This window comes from Numenius arquata, chromosome 17, assembly GCF_964106895.1.
Source record: "Numenius arquata chromosome 17, bNumArq3.hap1.1, whole genome shotgun sequence".
Classification (NCBI taxonomy): domain Eukaryota; kingdom Metazoa; phylum Chordata; class Aves; order Charadriiformes; family Scolopacidae; genus Numenius; species Numenius arquata.
This window is the reverse complement of record NC_133592.1, coordinates 10,600,311-10,613,126: the sequence shown is the minus strand read 5'-3', so window position 1 is coordinate 10,613,126 and position 12,816 is coordinate 10,600,311. Positions and strand designations below refer to the sequence as shown.

The 12,816-nt window shown below is 42.5% G+C and overlaps 1 protein-coding gene across 2 annotated transcripts in view; it reads right to left on the bottom strand.

The window, feature by feature from the left end:
- Positions 1-9,879, bottom strand: part of COX10 (cytochrome c oxidase assembly factor heme A:farnesyltransferase COX10) — a 110,618-nt gene extending 100,739 nt beyond the window's left edge. For both annotated transcript variants that reach the window (XM_074160148.1, XM_074160149.1), the window contains exons 1-3: positions 9,755-9,879; positions 9,043-9,167; positions 7,072-7,396 (exon numbers count right to left, since the gene is read on the bottom strand). In XM_074160148.1, coding sequence (XP_074016249.1) covers positions 7,072-7,396; positions 9,043-9,167; positions 9,755-9,797 — 493 coding nt within the window. In that variant the 5' untranslated portion in view covers positions 9,798-9,879. The remainder of the gene's footprint in view (positions 1-7,071; positions 7,397-9,042; positions 9,168-9,754) is intronic.
- Between the last annotated feature and the right edge of the window lie 2,937 nt (positions 9,880-12,816).

Here is a 12,816-nt window from a genome sequence, read left to right as displayed (position 1 = left end):
CCCTGGCCCAGGTTGCCCAGAGAAGCTGTGGCTGCCCCATCCCTGGAGGGGTTCAAGGCCAGGATGGACGGGGCTTGGAGCAAGCTGGTCTGGTGGGAGGTGTCCCTGCCCAGGGCGGGGGGGGGCACTGGATGGGCTTTAAGGCCCTTTCCAACCCACACCATTCTATGATTCTATGAACTGTCATGGATGAAATGAGAAACTCAGAAGCATCAGCACATTAGTAGATGAGGTGAGAATAAATCTTAGGCCTCTGTATTCCCTATTTTATGAACTCACTACAGGATCAAACTGCCTCACACAACATGTAGAGGAGATGCGTTTGTTCCAGTAACGCACATGCCATTGCAAAATCTAACATGGAAGAAAAACAGCAAGAAAAATCCCAAATTGAGAGGTATGCATTACATAGCAGGAACTTAAGCAATGCAGAAAGTCAAAAAGAGACTCGGGGCACGTAGGCTACATCTGGTGAAGTAACTTCACCATGCAAGTATCTGCTCACACTGGTCCCATTTCACATGCCCACTTCAGGCAGAAGTTAAAAATCAGATCATCACATGGACCCAGCAACTTTTAAAGGCCTCAAATTTTGAGTGGATTAATAAAAACCCATTTCAATTTTGTCATCCAAAATTATAGCTTCAGTACAGTACTGCAAGTCACATCCTTAAAATGAAAGTTACCCAAGTCTCGACCCCAGCATTGCAATTACCCAAATAATAGGTCTTAGGAACCTCACTTTTGGCAAGAAATAATACATGAAAAAATTCTTATACTGTAAATGTCAGCACATTTACTGAATATCTTTTTCATAGCCTCGAACTGTACAATCTAAAATTAATAGTTATTAAACAGAAAGTATTTAAATAATATTTCACATGTAATTACACGTTTCAGACCTCAGCTAGCTCCAATCAAAGAATCAAAATGTTCTTATCTTCCCATTTCCTACAGTCTCCTGCTTGCCTGAAGTTAAATGACAAATAAATAACCTTTGCTGGCTGAAAATACCTGGATTATCTCCTAAGCAGCGTTACTTGAGATGAAAACCTAAATGTCATGGCAGAGACCTGCCAGCGAGGATGCACATGCAAAGTGCTAATTTTAAGAATTGCGCCTGCCTAAGAACCTTAGGATTTAATCCTAAAAAGACAGGGAAGAAAACTTGCTGCTCATCAAAACTTTCCTCTAAGTATTAAAATCCATTGGCAGCTGAATGTTGGTATGATAATATACATAATATTATTATATACAGTAATTATTCAGCCCTGTTACGGATTTGCAGGCCGGCAGTGTGTGGTGTCAGGGTCCCTGCCCGGTACCGAGGGGAGTCCCTGGGCTTTGATTCCCCTGGCTCTCGATGCGACCCTTCAGAAACTGCTAAAATACAATCAAATCTGCAGTAAAGCCCTATAACCCACCCCCCACACACAAGTGCTGATCGTTTCTGAAAGACTGGACCCCATTTATTATATAAATACAACAGCAGCTTGGTTTCAAAACTCTGGGATCCTTCTTAGTAGAGCCCACAAGCAAACAGGAACTGCATTGGTTTACAACTGATAGAGTTAAAAAAAATACATTGAAAAGATGATGGTGAGAGAGGGGCGTTTGCATTTCTAAGAGTGATTACATTCATTTTTTTTTGCATAATAAATCACACGTGCACTTCTAGACAAGAATTTAATTAAAACTTCTCTTAGAGAGCACTTTACACCAATTTATTATGGGAAAACACCAGCTCATTTGCAGAAGAAAGGTGGAGCAGGCTGGCAAACAGTCAGTGTAACATCACCCTTACCCTGACCTCAAAGAAATCCTAATACTGTACGGCTACAGCACTAATTAAAGTCCCCATTGATTTCTCCAGATTAATTTCAGCCAGTCATTTCGGTGTGACTTATCAGGCTCTCATTAAAAAAGATTGCAGTCCATCCTCTCACTTATCCCATCGGAACGGGTATTGGAGCTGTTTGGGCAGCTCCGGACACCGGGCATTCCCCGCCTCCCTCATCGCCCAGAAATTCAAACGCAGCACGTCGAGAGTAAATAAGAAAAGGTTCCCTTTGGATCTGAAAGTTTATTTTCTTTTACTGTGGAAGCAATCATTTCTTCTGCTGCTTTCCTCATGGAGGAAAAGTATATTTAATTGAGATCACATCAAGGGAATGAGGTCATTGACTCTGTTTGTTTTTTAATCTCTGTTAGTTTAGTGCTTTAGGGGCCAATTTAACTTCACCTTATTGCATAGAAGATGGAATTGATCCTTTCAAGATTTGTTGATGAGAGTTGGCATTATATACGCTCTTCAAAAAGAAGCCAGGATTTAAACTTGTGATCTCAGCCTAAACCTAATTTTTGGTCTTTTAAACATCTTTAGCTTTAACAAAAATCAACAAGGGGCATTTATCTCCAATTTCAATGTAAATGAAAAAGAAAATGCTAATGGATTGGTGACAAGAAGAGTGAATTATGATGTTTCTAGCAGAAAAACACGTTCAAAAAGTCTACAGTGTACAGCATTCTCTATATTCCCCTCCAGCTTCATTGTAACATGATCTGCCTTTATAAATCCCTGTAATTGTATTTATAGCATGTGAATCACTGCCATATTTTGTTTACCTCCTATTAAAAAGTAGCCAAGCCAAAATAAAAGCGTAGAAAGCCAAAGCAAACCAATCCAGCTTTTGATTGCCTTTCTACTCCTGTACTGAGGATGTATCAGTACATATGGAAAGACAAAAGCAAACACATTTTGACATTAATTTAAGAAATAATTTCACCGTTTTACTGCTAATGTTTTGATACTCCTTAAAGCAGGGCAGTTGCTTTAAGAGTAACCTCCTTTAGTAGGGGAGTTGGACTAGATGATCTCTAGAGGTCCCTTCCAGCTCCAACAATTCCATCCGAAAGGCAAGCAGCATTCCAAAACCTGATGGCATTTTCCTTCCAGAATTTTCATACTTCGGTTTCTGGAAAGCTCAATGTGGCATCTGCATTAGTGCTATTCAACTGACCAAGGTTCCCTTTACAAACTTAGATTTGTTTGAGGTAGGCACATCTAACTTTTGCTTCTGATTATAACCTGCACACTAAAGAAGGCCAAACTCCCAAAGCAAACTTGGGACAATAATTTGAAACAAGTCTTTGCATTGTATCATGTAAAATTCAAGTGCAATATTACAAACAGAGCACATGATAATCTTTTTTTACCATCAAACAATTTTAAAAATGCTTTGCAAAAAATAAAAATAAACTATTATTACAGTTTGATTAGTTTTCCTCGTAGCACAGAAAACAAATTGCAGAAAGCTACATTAAGCTTTGTTTCTTTGATAGGATAATAGTTACTGTTTTAATAATCACAAAATGAGAACTACTTTGACAGGCGTATGAAATATATTTAGAACTGAGAATAAATGTAGCCTAGTAATAATCTAAACAATACATACCAATATATCTTTGTCAAAGTTTCTGGCTATATTAAAGCTATCATTTAAATAAATGCTGTTATTCCAGGATAAAATGGAAACATAGTAGAACTCCACTAAAGGAGCGTGGATTCTGTTAGACGCACACTGCCACAGGCTGCCCAGGGAAACTAGGAAGTTTTAGGAACCGAGTTCCTAAAGTTCCTGAGTTCCTAAGAGTTTAGGAACCAGCTTAGCTGGTTGGTTTTAGGAGCAGACAAAAGAACATCAAGTCAGGAATGATACACGTAAAGGTGACCCTGATTTGAGGGAAAACAGATTAGGTTAGAAGTGTCCCCGTGATTCCGCCCAGATACCGCACACGCTGAACCAAAGAAAGACACCAAGTGCAGAAGTTGCTCCGGTGAGATCTGAAACAAAGTCTTCAGACAAATCAGAAGAGAACAGCAACATTCATCACGATTTAATGGATTGACTATTAAAACGTACTTTGAAGAAAATACTTCCAAAACTCTAAAACACCTTCTAAGAGTTGGAACGTAAAAGTGCCTTGCAATGAGATGCCGTAAAAGAAAACAAAGCCTTTGGGGGAGAGACTGCGACTTTGCGCAGGATCTCTGGGCAAACAACAACCAGTTAATACACAACTGTGAACGAAAAAGAATCTTTAGACAAATAAATATGCTTGTGAACACAAATAAAAATGTTAACTGTAGTATATTAAAACACAGGATAAAGGAAAGGTAGATAAATGTTTGAAACACATGGGTTCTAGTCTGACTTTTAAAGGAGACGCATGTTACGGTAGCCTAGAGTCAGGACTTGGCACTTCCAGGCACGGCAGAGACAGAGATACACTAAAGACACAGCCCGTTTCTCAATGAGCTTGTAAATTAGATTAAAAATTCTGCAGCTGCTTAGAAATCAGCAGTTAACTTTGCATCTGACCCACGTTGCTACACCCACTTGTCAGACAGGTGGTGCATCAGGTGCTACACATCTATAGCAGGTTGTCCTCACCAGAAGACCAACGTGAAGACATCCTTTACTACAGCAGCAACAACGAGGAAATGTTCAGAAACCACAGAGAAATATCTAACGAAAATACTCAGCATTTGTCATATCGTGCCTTCAACAATTTTCCCCCAAATTAAAAACTGAAGTTTAAATTTCCAGTGTTTTTGCACATACTCATCCTAGTTTTCATCTGTGACCACTAAGGAAAACATCACTTACATGTAAACTTGAAATTAAATTTAAGATGAGACAACCCAAAATTCTTATTGTGTTCACATTATAAATTATTGTAATTTCCCCCTATTACCATACCCTCACGTCTCTCTCTCCTATTTTCAGCTACACATGAACTTTAGGATAAAGTTGAAGAAAATGACACTTATAATTCTGAAAACTTATCCGACAGATGCGTTCTCTTGCCAAGTGCCTGGATGGTAAAGCCCAGCTGTTCAGAGAGCGGCCAGAGAACACCATAGAGAAAAGAAAAGGATGGAAATTGAACCCCAAAAAGGTAGGTTATGCGACAAGCAATTAAAGAGTTCCCTAATTGTTTTCTATGACAAAAGAATATAAACAAAACCCTTTTCCTGTTGGTAAGGCAGAGCCTCTAATGGCAGAGTCACAAGAGCGGGAGTTTACACGAAGCAGGAGGGTTATGGTAATCGCTAAACTCATTTCCTTTCAAAGGTGAATTACAGTTCAGAATACAAACAAACATTCTCTTTACTTCAGCAGCAGGGAAAGAGGAGGGCATAAGGAAGTCCCATTTTAGCATAATGCAGAGTTTGTTTTTTTGTTATTTCATACTCTAAAAAGTATAAATAAAGAGTCTGCCAAGAAAAACACACAGGATATGAGATCTATCAGAACTTCATGGGTGAAGGGAATGGAGTTGTGTGTCATTTGTAACTTAAAAACTGACCTCTGAGAATTTATTTTTCTTTAAAAAAAAATAAAATCAAAGAACTCCACCACCATATTCTTTACAGAATATGTAAATTGTCTAAACGATTACAGAAGTTGGAGGAAAGCTCATTCTATTTCCTTGCTCTGCACATTACACCCGATATTTTTTCTGCTCTTCTCCTACACTGTCCTCTGAGCAATAAAGACCAACAACAGAACTCCCCTCCTACAAACCCCTTGCTGCCACACAGCAAGACCTGGACAGGCTGCAGAGCTGGGCAGAGAGGAACCTGATGAAATTCAACAAGGGCAAGTGTAGGGTGCTGCACTTGGGGAGAAATAACCCCCTGCACCAGGACAGGTTGGGGGCTGACCTGCTGGAGAGCAGCTCTGAGGAAAAAGATCTGGGAGCCCTGGTGGACAACAGGATGACCATGAGCCAGCAATGTGCCCTTGTGGCCAAGAAGGCCAATGACATCCTGGGGTGCATCAAGGAGAGTGTAGCCAGCAGGTCAAGGGAGGTCATCCTCCCCCTCTGCTCTGCCCTGGGGAGGCCCCATCTGGAGTACTGGGAACTGCTGGAGAGGGTACAGCAAAGGGCTACAAAGATGATGAGGGGACTAGAACATCTCTCTGATGAGAAAAGGCTGAGGGACTTGGGTCTTTTTAGTCTGGAGAAGACTGAGAGGGGATCTCATCAATGCCTATAAACACTTAAAGGGTGGGTGTCAGGAGGATGGGGCCAGTCTTTTTTCAGTGGTGCCCAGGGACAGGACAAGAGGCAATGGCACAAACTTGAATATAAGAAGTTCCACCTAAACACGAGGAGGAACTTCTTTACTTTGGGGGTGGCAGAGCCCTGGAAGAGGCTGCCCAGAGAGGTGGTGGAGTCTCCATCTTTGGAGACATTCAAAACCCATCTGGACATGTTCCTGTGCAACCTGCTCTGGGTGACCCTGCTCTGGCAGGGGGTTGGACTGGGTGATCTCCAGAGGTCCCTTCCAACCCCATATCTTTCTGTGATTCTTGGCCCTAATACAGACAAGATAGAAGGCTTTGGTCAGAACATTACATTCCTTAGATGTTAAAGTATATATAGCACTACCTATTGGCAAAGAAGTAATTTATAGTTGTTAAATATTACTATTAGAATAAGGGAAAATGTAGTTAGGCAAACCGCTGGATTGAAGATACAATCATGGACTAAAAAAGTAAATTATACCTTATTTTAGAAAATTTAATAGGTCACACTCAAACATTTTCCTTTACAAGATAAGAAATTATTCAGATTATCTTTTATTGGTACTCTTAATACCAATTTCACAATAAGCCCTACTAAAGTGAAAGGTAAGTAAATAAGCCAGAACCTTGGTAAACTTAAGCAAGACTACTTTAAATACTATTACTTAACAACGCTTGTAAATTCACTTCCTAATCCAGTTTCACTGTATTTTTCGGTACTAACACTTGCTTATGATTCCCAGAAGCTAGCTGACAATACGATGCAAACTCCTCCTCACTGTTTTTCATCAAATTCAATGGGAAACCTATTAAATGCTTCCATAAAACCAATTTTCCCTGCACACATTTGATGGAATTTCCCTAGGTACTCGGCATCAGTCAAGTGGGAATTATCACACAAAAGCCTACAAAAACACTAAGGAATTCTGATATCAAACAGGATGCACAGAGTGAAAGAAACACCCAGCGGTACCTGTAAGCTTAATTTTAGACAAGCGTGCCAAAATTCCTGGCAAATCTTCCAGCTGGAGCTTCATTTCTTTCCATTGTCTGTCGTCTTTGGATTCTGCTCTTACTGGTGTGACTGAGCCTTCAGCTTCTGCAGCCAACTTCACTTCTCTCAGCTCATTTCTGCTCGATGTCTTAGACAAAGGCTGATGAACAGGTGAAATTGGTCTAATCTTGTATATAACCTTTTTCTCTTGATCCAACTGCTGAAGCTCACGAAAAGGAGATGCAACTGAATCTGACTTAGGTTTGGCTCGTTGGCTGAGGTCTTTGTTGTATTGCGTTACATACTGGATAGAAAGAGAAATGTTAATATGAATAGTTAAGAAGATGTTTCTGTCCATTTCAGGTTATTAATGACATCAATTATATTGCTACATTGCTCTTATTGTTAGGAGAATTACTTCCTATGATGACATGACTGAGTTGGCCTGAGTTTCAAACACTTATTTCACATGCAAAAAAGTTTCTGAAGTTGGACAAGGTATTACAAAGGCGGCTTTTAATTTCACAGCTACATCAGTAATGTTTACTTCAGCTTGAGGAGTTGCTTCTGCATAAAACTATTTCCTCCCTTGTAGTTTTAACAGCAAACTCTACTTTATTCATATTTAAAAGTACCAGATATTATTATTTGATTTACAGCCGATCAATTCACCTTTAAACAGAGGTACACACATGCCCATAACAATTCCAGTCTCTAAATATAAGCACAGAATTTTTTGTAGCTTTAAGATAAAAAAAAAATCAGAAAAATGCCAGAAAATACAATCTACCTCCTATAATATAAAATCACCTCCCACATTAAGCTATTACTACTTAACCCAAACTTTATGCTAATTTACTAGACTTCACAATTTTCAACAGAAGTTCAAATGAACATATATTGAAAGGAAAGTTAGGAGACACTTGTCTCCTCTCTTTTAGAACTCTTATAGAATAAAACACAGAGTAAGAAAAAGAACATTTAGCTATTTCCATCTTCCTATTTTCTTTCTCAAAATATTTTGTATATTTCAAGCAAAAGAGGCATAAAAAGACCGAGCTTTCATTTATTATAATAAATCATAATTATTCAATTATAATGACGAACAGGGATACAAAACTCTGAATGAGTGATGTGAATGCAGATCAAATCAATAGCAAGGAAAAAGGATTTGAGAGGTGCTGGTGATCCCCAGAAGAGAGGAAGAGAGCCCCATCTCTTGCTTCATACAGGACTGAAGCTCAAAAAACACCAGCAGATGTACATGCTCCTTGTGGTCACAGCAGTCATTAGCTGCAAGACTTAGTCTCATCCATATGTCATGGATATAGCTCCAAAGTATACAAGAACAGGACACAACTCAGGGAAGAGCAAAATTTGTCTTTTAGTACCATACCCTTATATGCAATACAACTGTGCAAAGAAGATACAAATTTCAGGGGTTTAAATGATAATTATAGCTCTTTTAATACTGAAAATTAACAACAGGCTATAGAACGTACCCATAAAATTAATGAGTTCAGGATTTTTCATTCAAATTAACTGATTAACTCTTCAGTCAGAACACACTACCTCCACAGGTGATTTCCATCTATCACGTGTACAAACACTAGCCAAGATTTGATCTGTATATTGGCATTTTAGCAAATAATAACTTTGAAAATAATTCCATTTCACATTTCTCAACACGAGACGACTGCTCCACTTCAAAGGCACAGAAAGCCCCCGGTCAGGTAGGGGACACAATGCGGCCACATTGTCCTTGCCACAGCAGGTCTCCTCTAATCTCCAATGTTTTAAGTCCCAAGTGCTTAACTTTGCTGCAAAGCAGAAAAGGAGATGCTGGGAATTGCCTGAGCTTGGTCGTTACACTAATCCCCATTTTGACTCATCACTTGGAACAAAACGAATTAAAGGAGAAATGTGGGACAAATACACTCCCTGACTTACCATTCGTTTGAGAAAGTTGAAGTACTGAAATGTAACCAATCTGTCATTGGCTACACGGCAGAGATGCACGAAGTGGCATGGTACCTGCCGGATTCCAGTGCTCTTCAGATGCCAGATAAATAATCCTATTTAAAGAAAAAATTAGAACATTAAATTCCAGTTCCCTCTCTGCCACTGAGTTTGCTTCTAATTCACACTGCAATGTCTGTCACCAGCTGTGACACAAGACATCCCCCAAACGGGAACCAGGGCTGCTCGGGTGGGGAGAAACATGTTTGCAGGCTCCAGGGAACAGAAGTGGAAAGTGGGATGTTGCCCTGATGGTTTGGGGGGGTTCTTCCAAATCTCCCACCTCCCCAGAGATGCATCCTTAGTTTCTTCTTCCATGACTGTCTCTACATGCTATAAATAAAATTATCTTGGCAAAACGGCACAAGCACTGAAAGGAAGCAGCTGAGATAGGGCAGCACCAAAGTCAAATGCATCAAGAGGAAACCCCTGTGCGACACGACACCTGTAGCCCTATATAGAAGGATATATACAGAAATATACATGCTCTATATATTAGTACATAGAGCAGCCCCAGGGACTACTCCCAGTCCAGGGGTCGCCCCGGCCCTGCCCGCCCCACCGGCCGCCCCACAGCGCAAGCCGCGGCCCCCCTCCACCCCCAGATCCCTCCAGGGCCTCGCTGCGCCGCGGACAGCGGTACCTGCCATCGCCCGGGGTGGGCTGCAGCGGCGGGCAGCGCTCATGGCCACAGCGCTGCTCCCGCCGCCCTCTCCCCTCACCGCCTGGGCGCCGCCATCTTGCCCGGCATGACCTCTAAACGACTTCCGGGTCGGCACTTCCGGTGGCAGGGCGGGGGCTGTGGGTCGCCGGGAGTGGCGGGAGCCGTAGCCGGGAGCCGTAGCCGGGGGGGGCCGTCCCGTCCCGTCCTGTCCTCACAGGCCGCAGCCCGGGCGATCGGGCCCCGTCAGGCTGCGGGGAGGCGCCTTTGGCCCCGCCGTTCCCCGCAGAGGCCCAGCCCGCCGCATCCTGCTCCCCGTGGGGGAGAAGCGCCTCACGGGCCCGGGCGGCTGGATTGTGTGTGGAGACACAACGCGGTGGGGGATGCGGGTGTGGGTTGCTCCTGCTAGACAAGTGTCGGAGCAGCTTCCCATCCAGTGTCACCCGTAAACCCAGAAATGCCTCCCGAGGGGGAGAATTGCTCGGTGAATTTCGGGGTTCGGGGTATAATAACAGATTAGGGCGTTCAGACAGGAGCTGGAGCCGGGCTGGAGGCTCCAGATGCCATTCCCACGAAGAGGTGGCCCCGAGCCCCGCCTGGGGCATCCTTACAGCCTGGCGCTGGTTGGAATTCCCGCGTCTGCATCCCTGGGCTCGTTTTCAGTGAACAGTTACAGACTGGATGCGGTGGCTGTGACAGAGAGCAAGAGGGTGCCCTGGAATTCGTGGGGAGCTGGCATTACGCTTGTAAAAGAACCCAGAGAGCTCTGATAAAAAAATTCATTCTTGAGGACAGGGAGTCTCATTCCGCAAAGGATCTGAGCTTTAAAGAGCTAAAGGCTTGGTAAAAAACGATAAAGTGAAATCTGTATTAAATTCCTAAAGTAATTTTGGGAAATGAAAGTTTGATTTCTGTACGCTTTGGGTGAAGTTATGCGTTGGAGGAGGTCAGATGGAAGAGCTGACCCTGCTGTCATCTCCCCTCCTTCTGGGGGTGGCTGCATCCTTTCCTAAGCTGCCCCTACTTGCTAACCTGAAGGGAAAAAAATGCTTTTTTTGTTGATTTAAGTATTTGACCTCACCCTGCGCGGGGTCTGATTGGTTGAAAGCTGGTGCACAGCACAGAGGAAGGGGCCTCAATTGGACTCTGAACAGAGAGGGAAGGGAATGGTTAGGACTGCTCAAGCTGTAAAGCGTAATTGCACCCCCAGGCACCTTTAAAATGTTTTCTCTTAAGAGTTTAAGTTCAGGAGATGTAGGCTATAAGTCACTTAAATGCTTTTGAAAATCATTCTCAGTATTTTAACATGGAAATCTTCCTCAGAACCATCTTCCTCCCAGGCTTTCATTTCTTTATAGTGCTTAAATTCATGCAAAAGTCATCTTAAATCATTACGAGGAAGATAAAATGAAAACACTCACTCTAATTCACCAAGAATATCCTACTTGGAAGCATTTATTTCCACTCTCTTTCTATTTGGGGAGCAGGGGAGAAATTAGGACTTCACATTTCTTACAATTAATACCCTGTTTCACTCCGAGTTCTCATCACTCAGCGTATATCACTTCGCGGTTCCTCTTTGCATCTCGCGTTTTCGTAACTTCCACAGGCTTGGCCTCAACTTAAATTTACACCTGCAAAAATAAAATAACCATCCCGTGGCAAACACACACAATAGTTACACAGAGGGCTGGAAAAGTTGGTTGGGTTTGGTTTTAGGGCGGTTTGGGTCAGAGAGGAAAAGGTTGAGGTAGCCCCACGTTCTGCGGCGGGGCTGAGATCTAAGATTTAATGGTTTTCATTGCCTTTCACTTGGGCAATAAATTGCCCCCCTGGAGAGAGGGGGTAAAACACTACATTTCTAATTAAGGAAAATGTTATCCACAGGCATCAAGAGAGAGCAATGCCTCCTTGTGAAACAATAATGACGGTTTAGGGGGCACAGAACGTCACGTGCCCGTTTGGGTTTAACCACTAAAGCTAAAAACAACTTAGGGTTTGTAGTGGACACAAGTATCCAAATGTCAGAGTTGTATTTCAGTCTGAAATGGCTCCACAGGCTTCAGATCTCGTTACCAAAGGTATGGGTCTGCAAAGCACTGGTTCTGCAGAAACTGGTTCCATGAAATACTGGAGGCTCTAGAAAGCACCCAGGCGGGGGATTACAGAATCGGGGGTATGGCCCTTCCGGGGGGCTCTCAGCACGTTCCCCACTCCGCTCCCACAACCTGGTTCATAAAACCCAGGTACAATGTCCCAGTACCACGTGGAGGGTGGCAGGAGAAGACCCCTCTCCTGTCCCAGGGCTCCAAGGCCAAGCACGGTTGTGGGGCAGCAATTCCTGAAGCACCTCTTAACTTCTTTGCTAATTACCAGGATGGGCAATTGCTCCGTATCTGTTGCTGCTTCCCTAAAGTTATAAAGTAAATACTGCACCTACAGGTGCGTTTTCAGGGTGATACAAGGGGCATTTAACCACACGACTCCCATTAATGTTAATTACAGAGCACATATTAACAGCATTATACGATCCTTTTACCTATTAGCACCATCGTAAATCTCATTGGTGGGGCTTAATTAGATCTCAGCAGCAGAATGCAACAGTTTGATCCACGAAGGGGCAAATTTGTGGAGCCGGCAAACTATTATTACACTTTAATCTCAAAATCTCTCCTTCTCTGACTCGTAACGCCAACAAGGCTTCTTGTAAGATTGATTTGTTGTCAGAAAATGATTTAAAGACCGACTGTAAAAATATTATATTTTCCTTGCTTCGGAGAATGTGGCATTGATGTTAGAGCTCCACGGAGACTTGATGTGCTTTCAGATAGGGGACTCTCAAATCCAAGCACAAAATAAATAAGGTGGCATCCCGCTGTTATTGTGGTAACCTCTGCAGATCATTTCAGAGCTGGGGCTGTTGTGGATTTTAGGAATACACTACGGAGGGAGGTGGAGCTTTGTGCAGTTCTACCCCGGTCAGCTGAAGCCCAAGTGTATTTGCTTTTTGGGAGCCCAGTTATAGCGTGTAACAGAAGAAATTA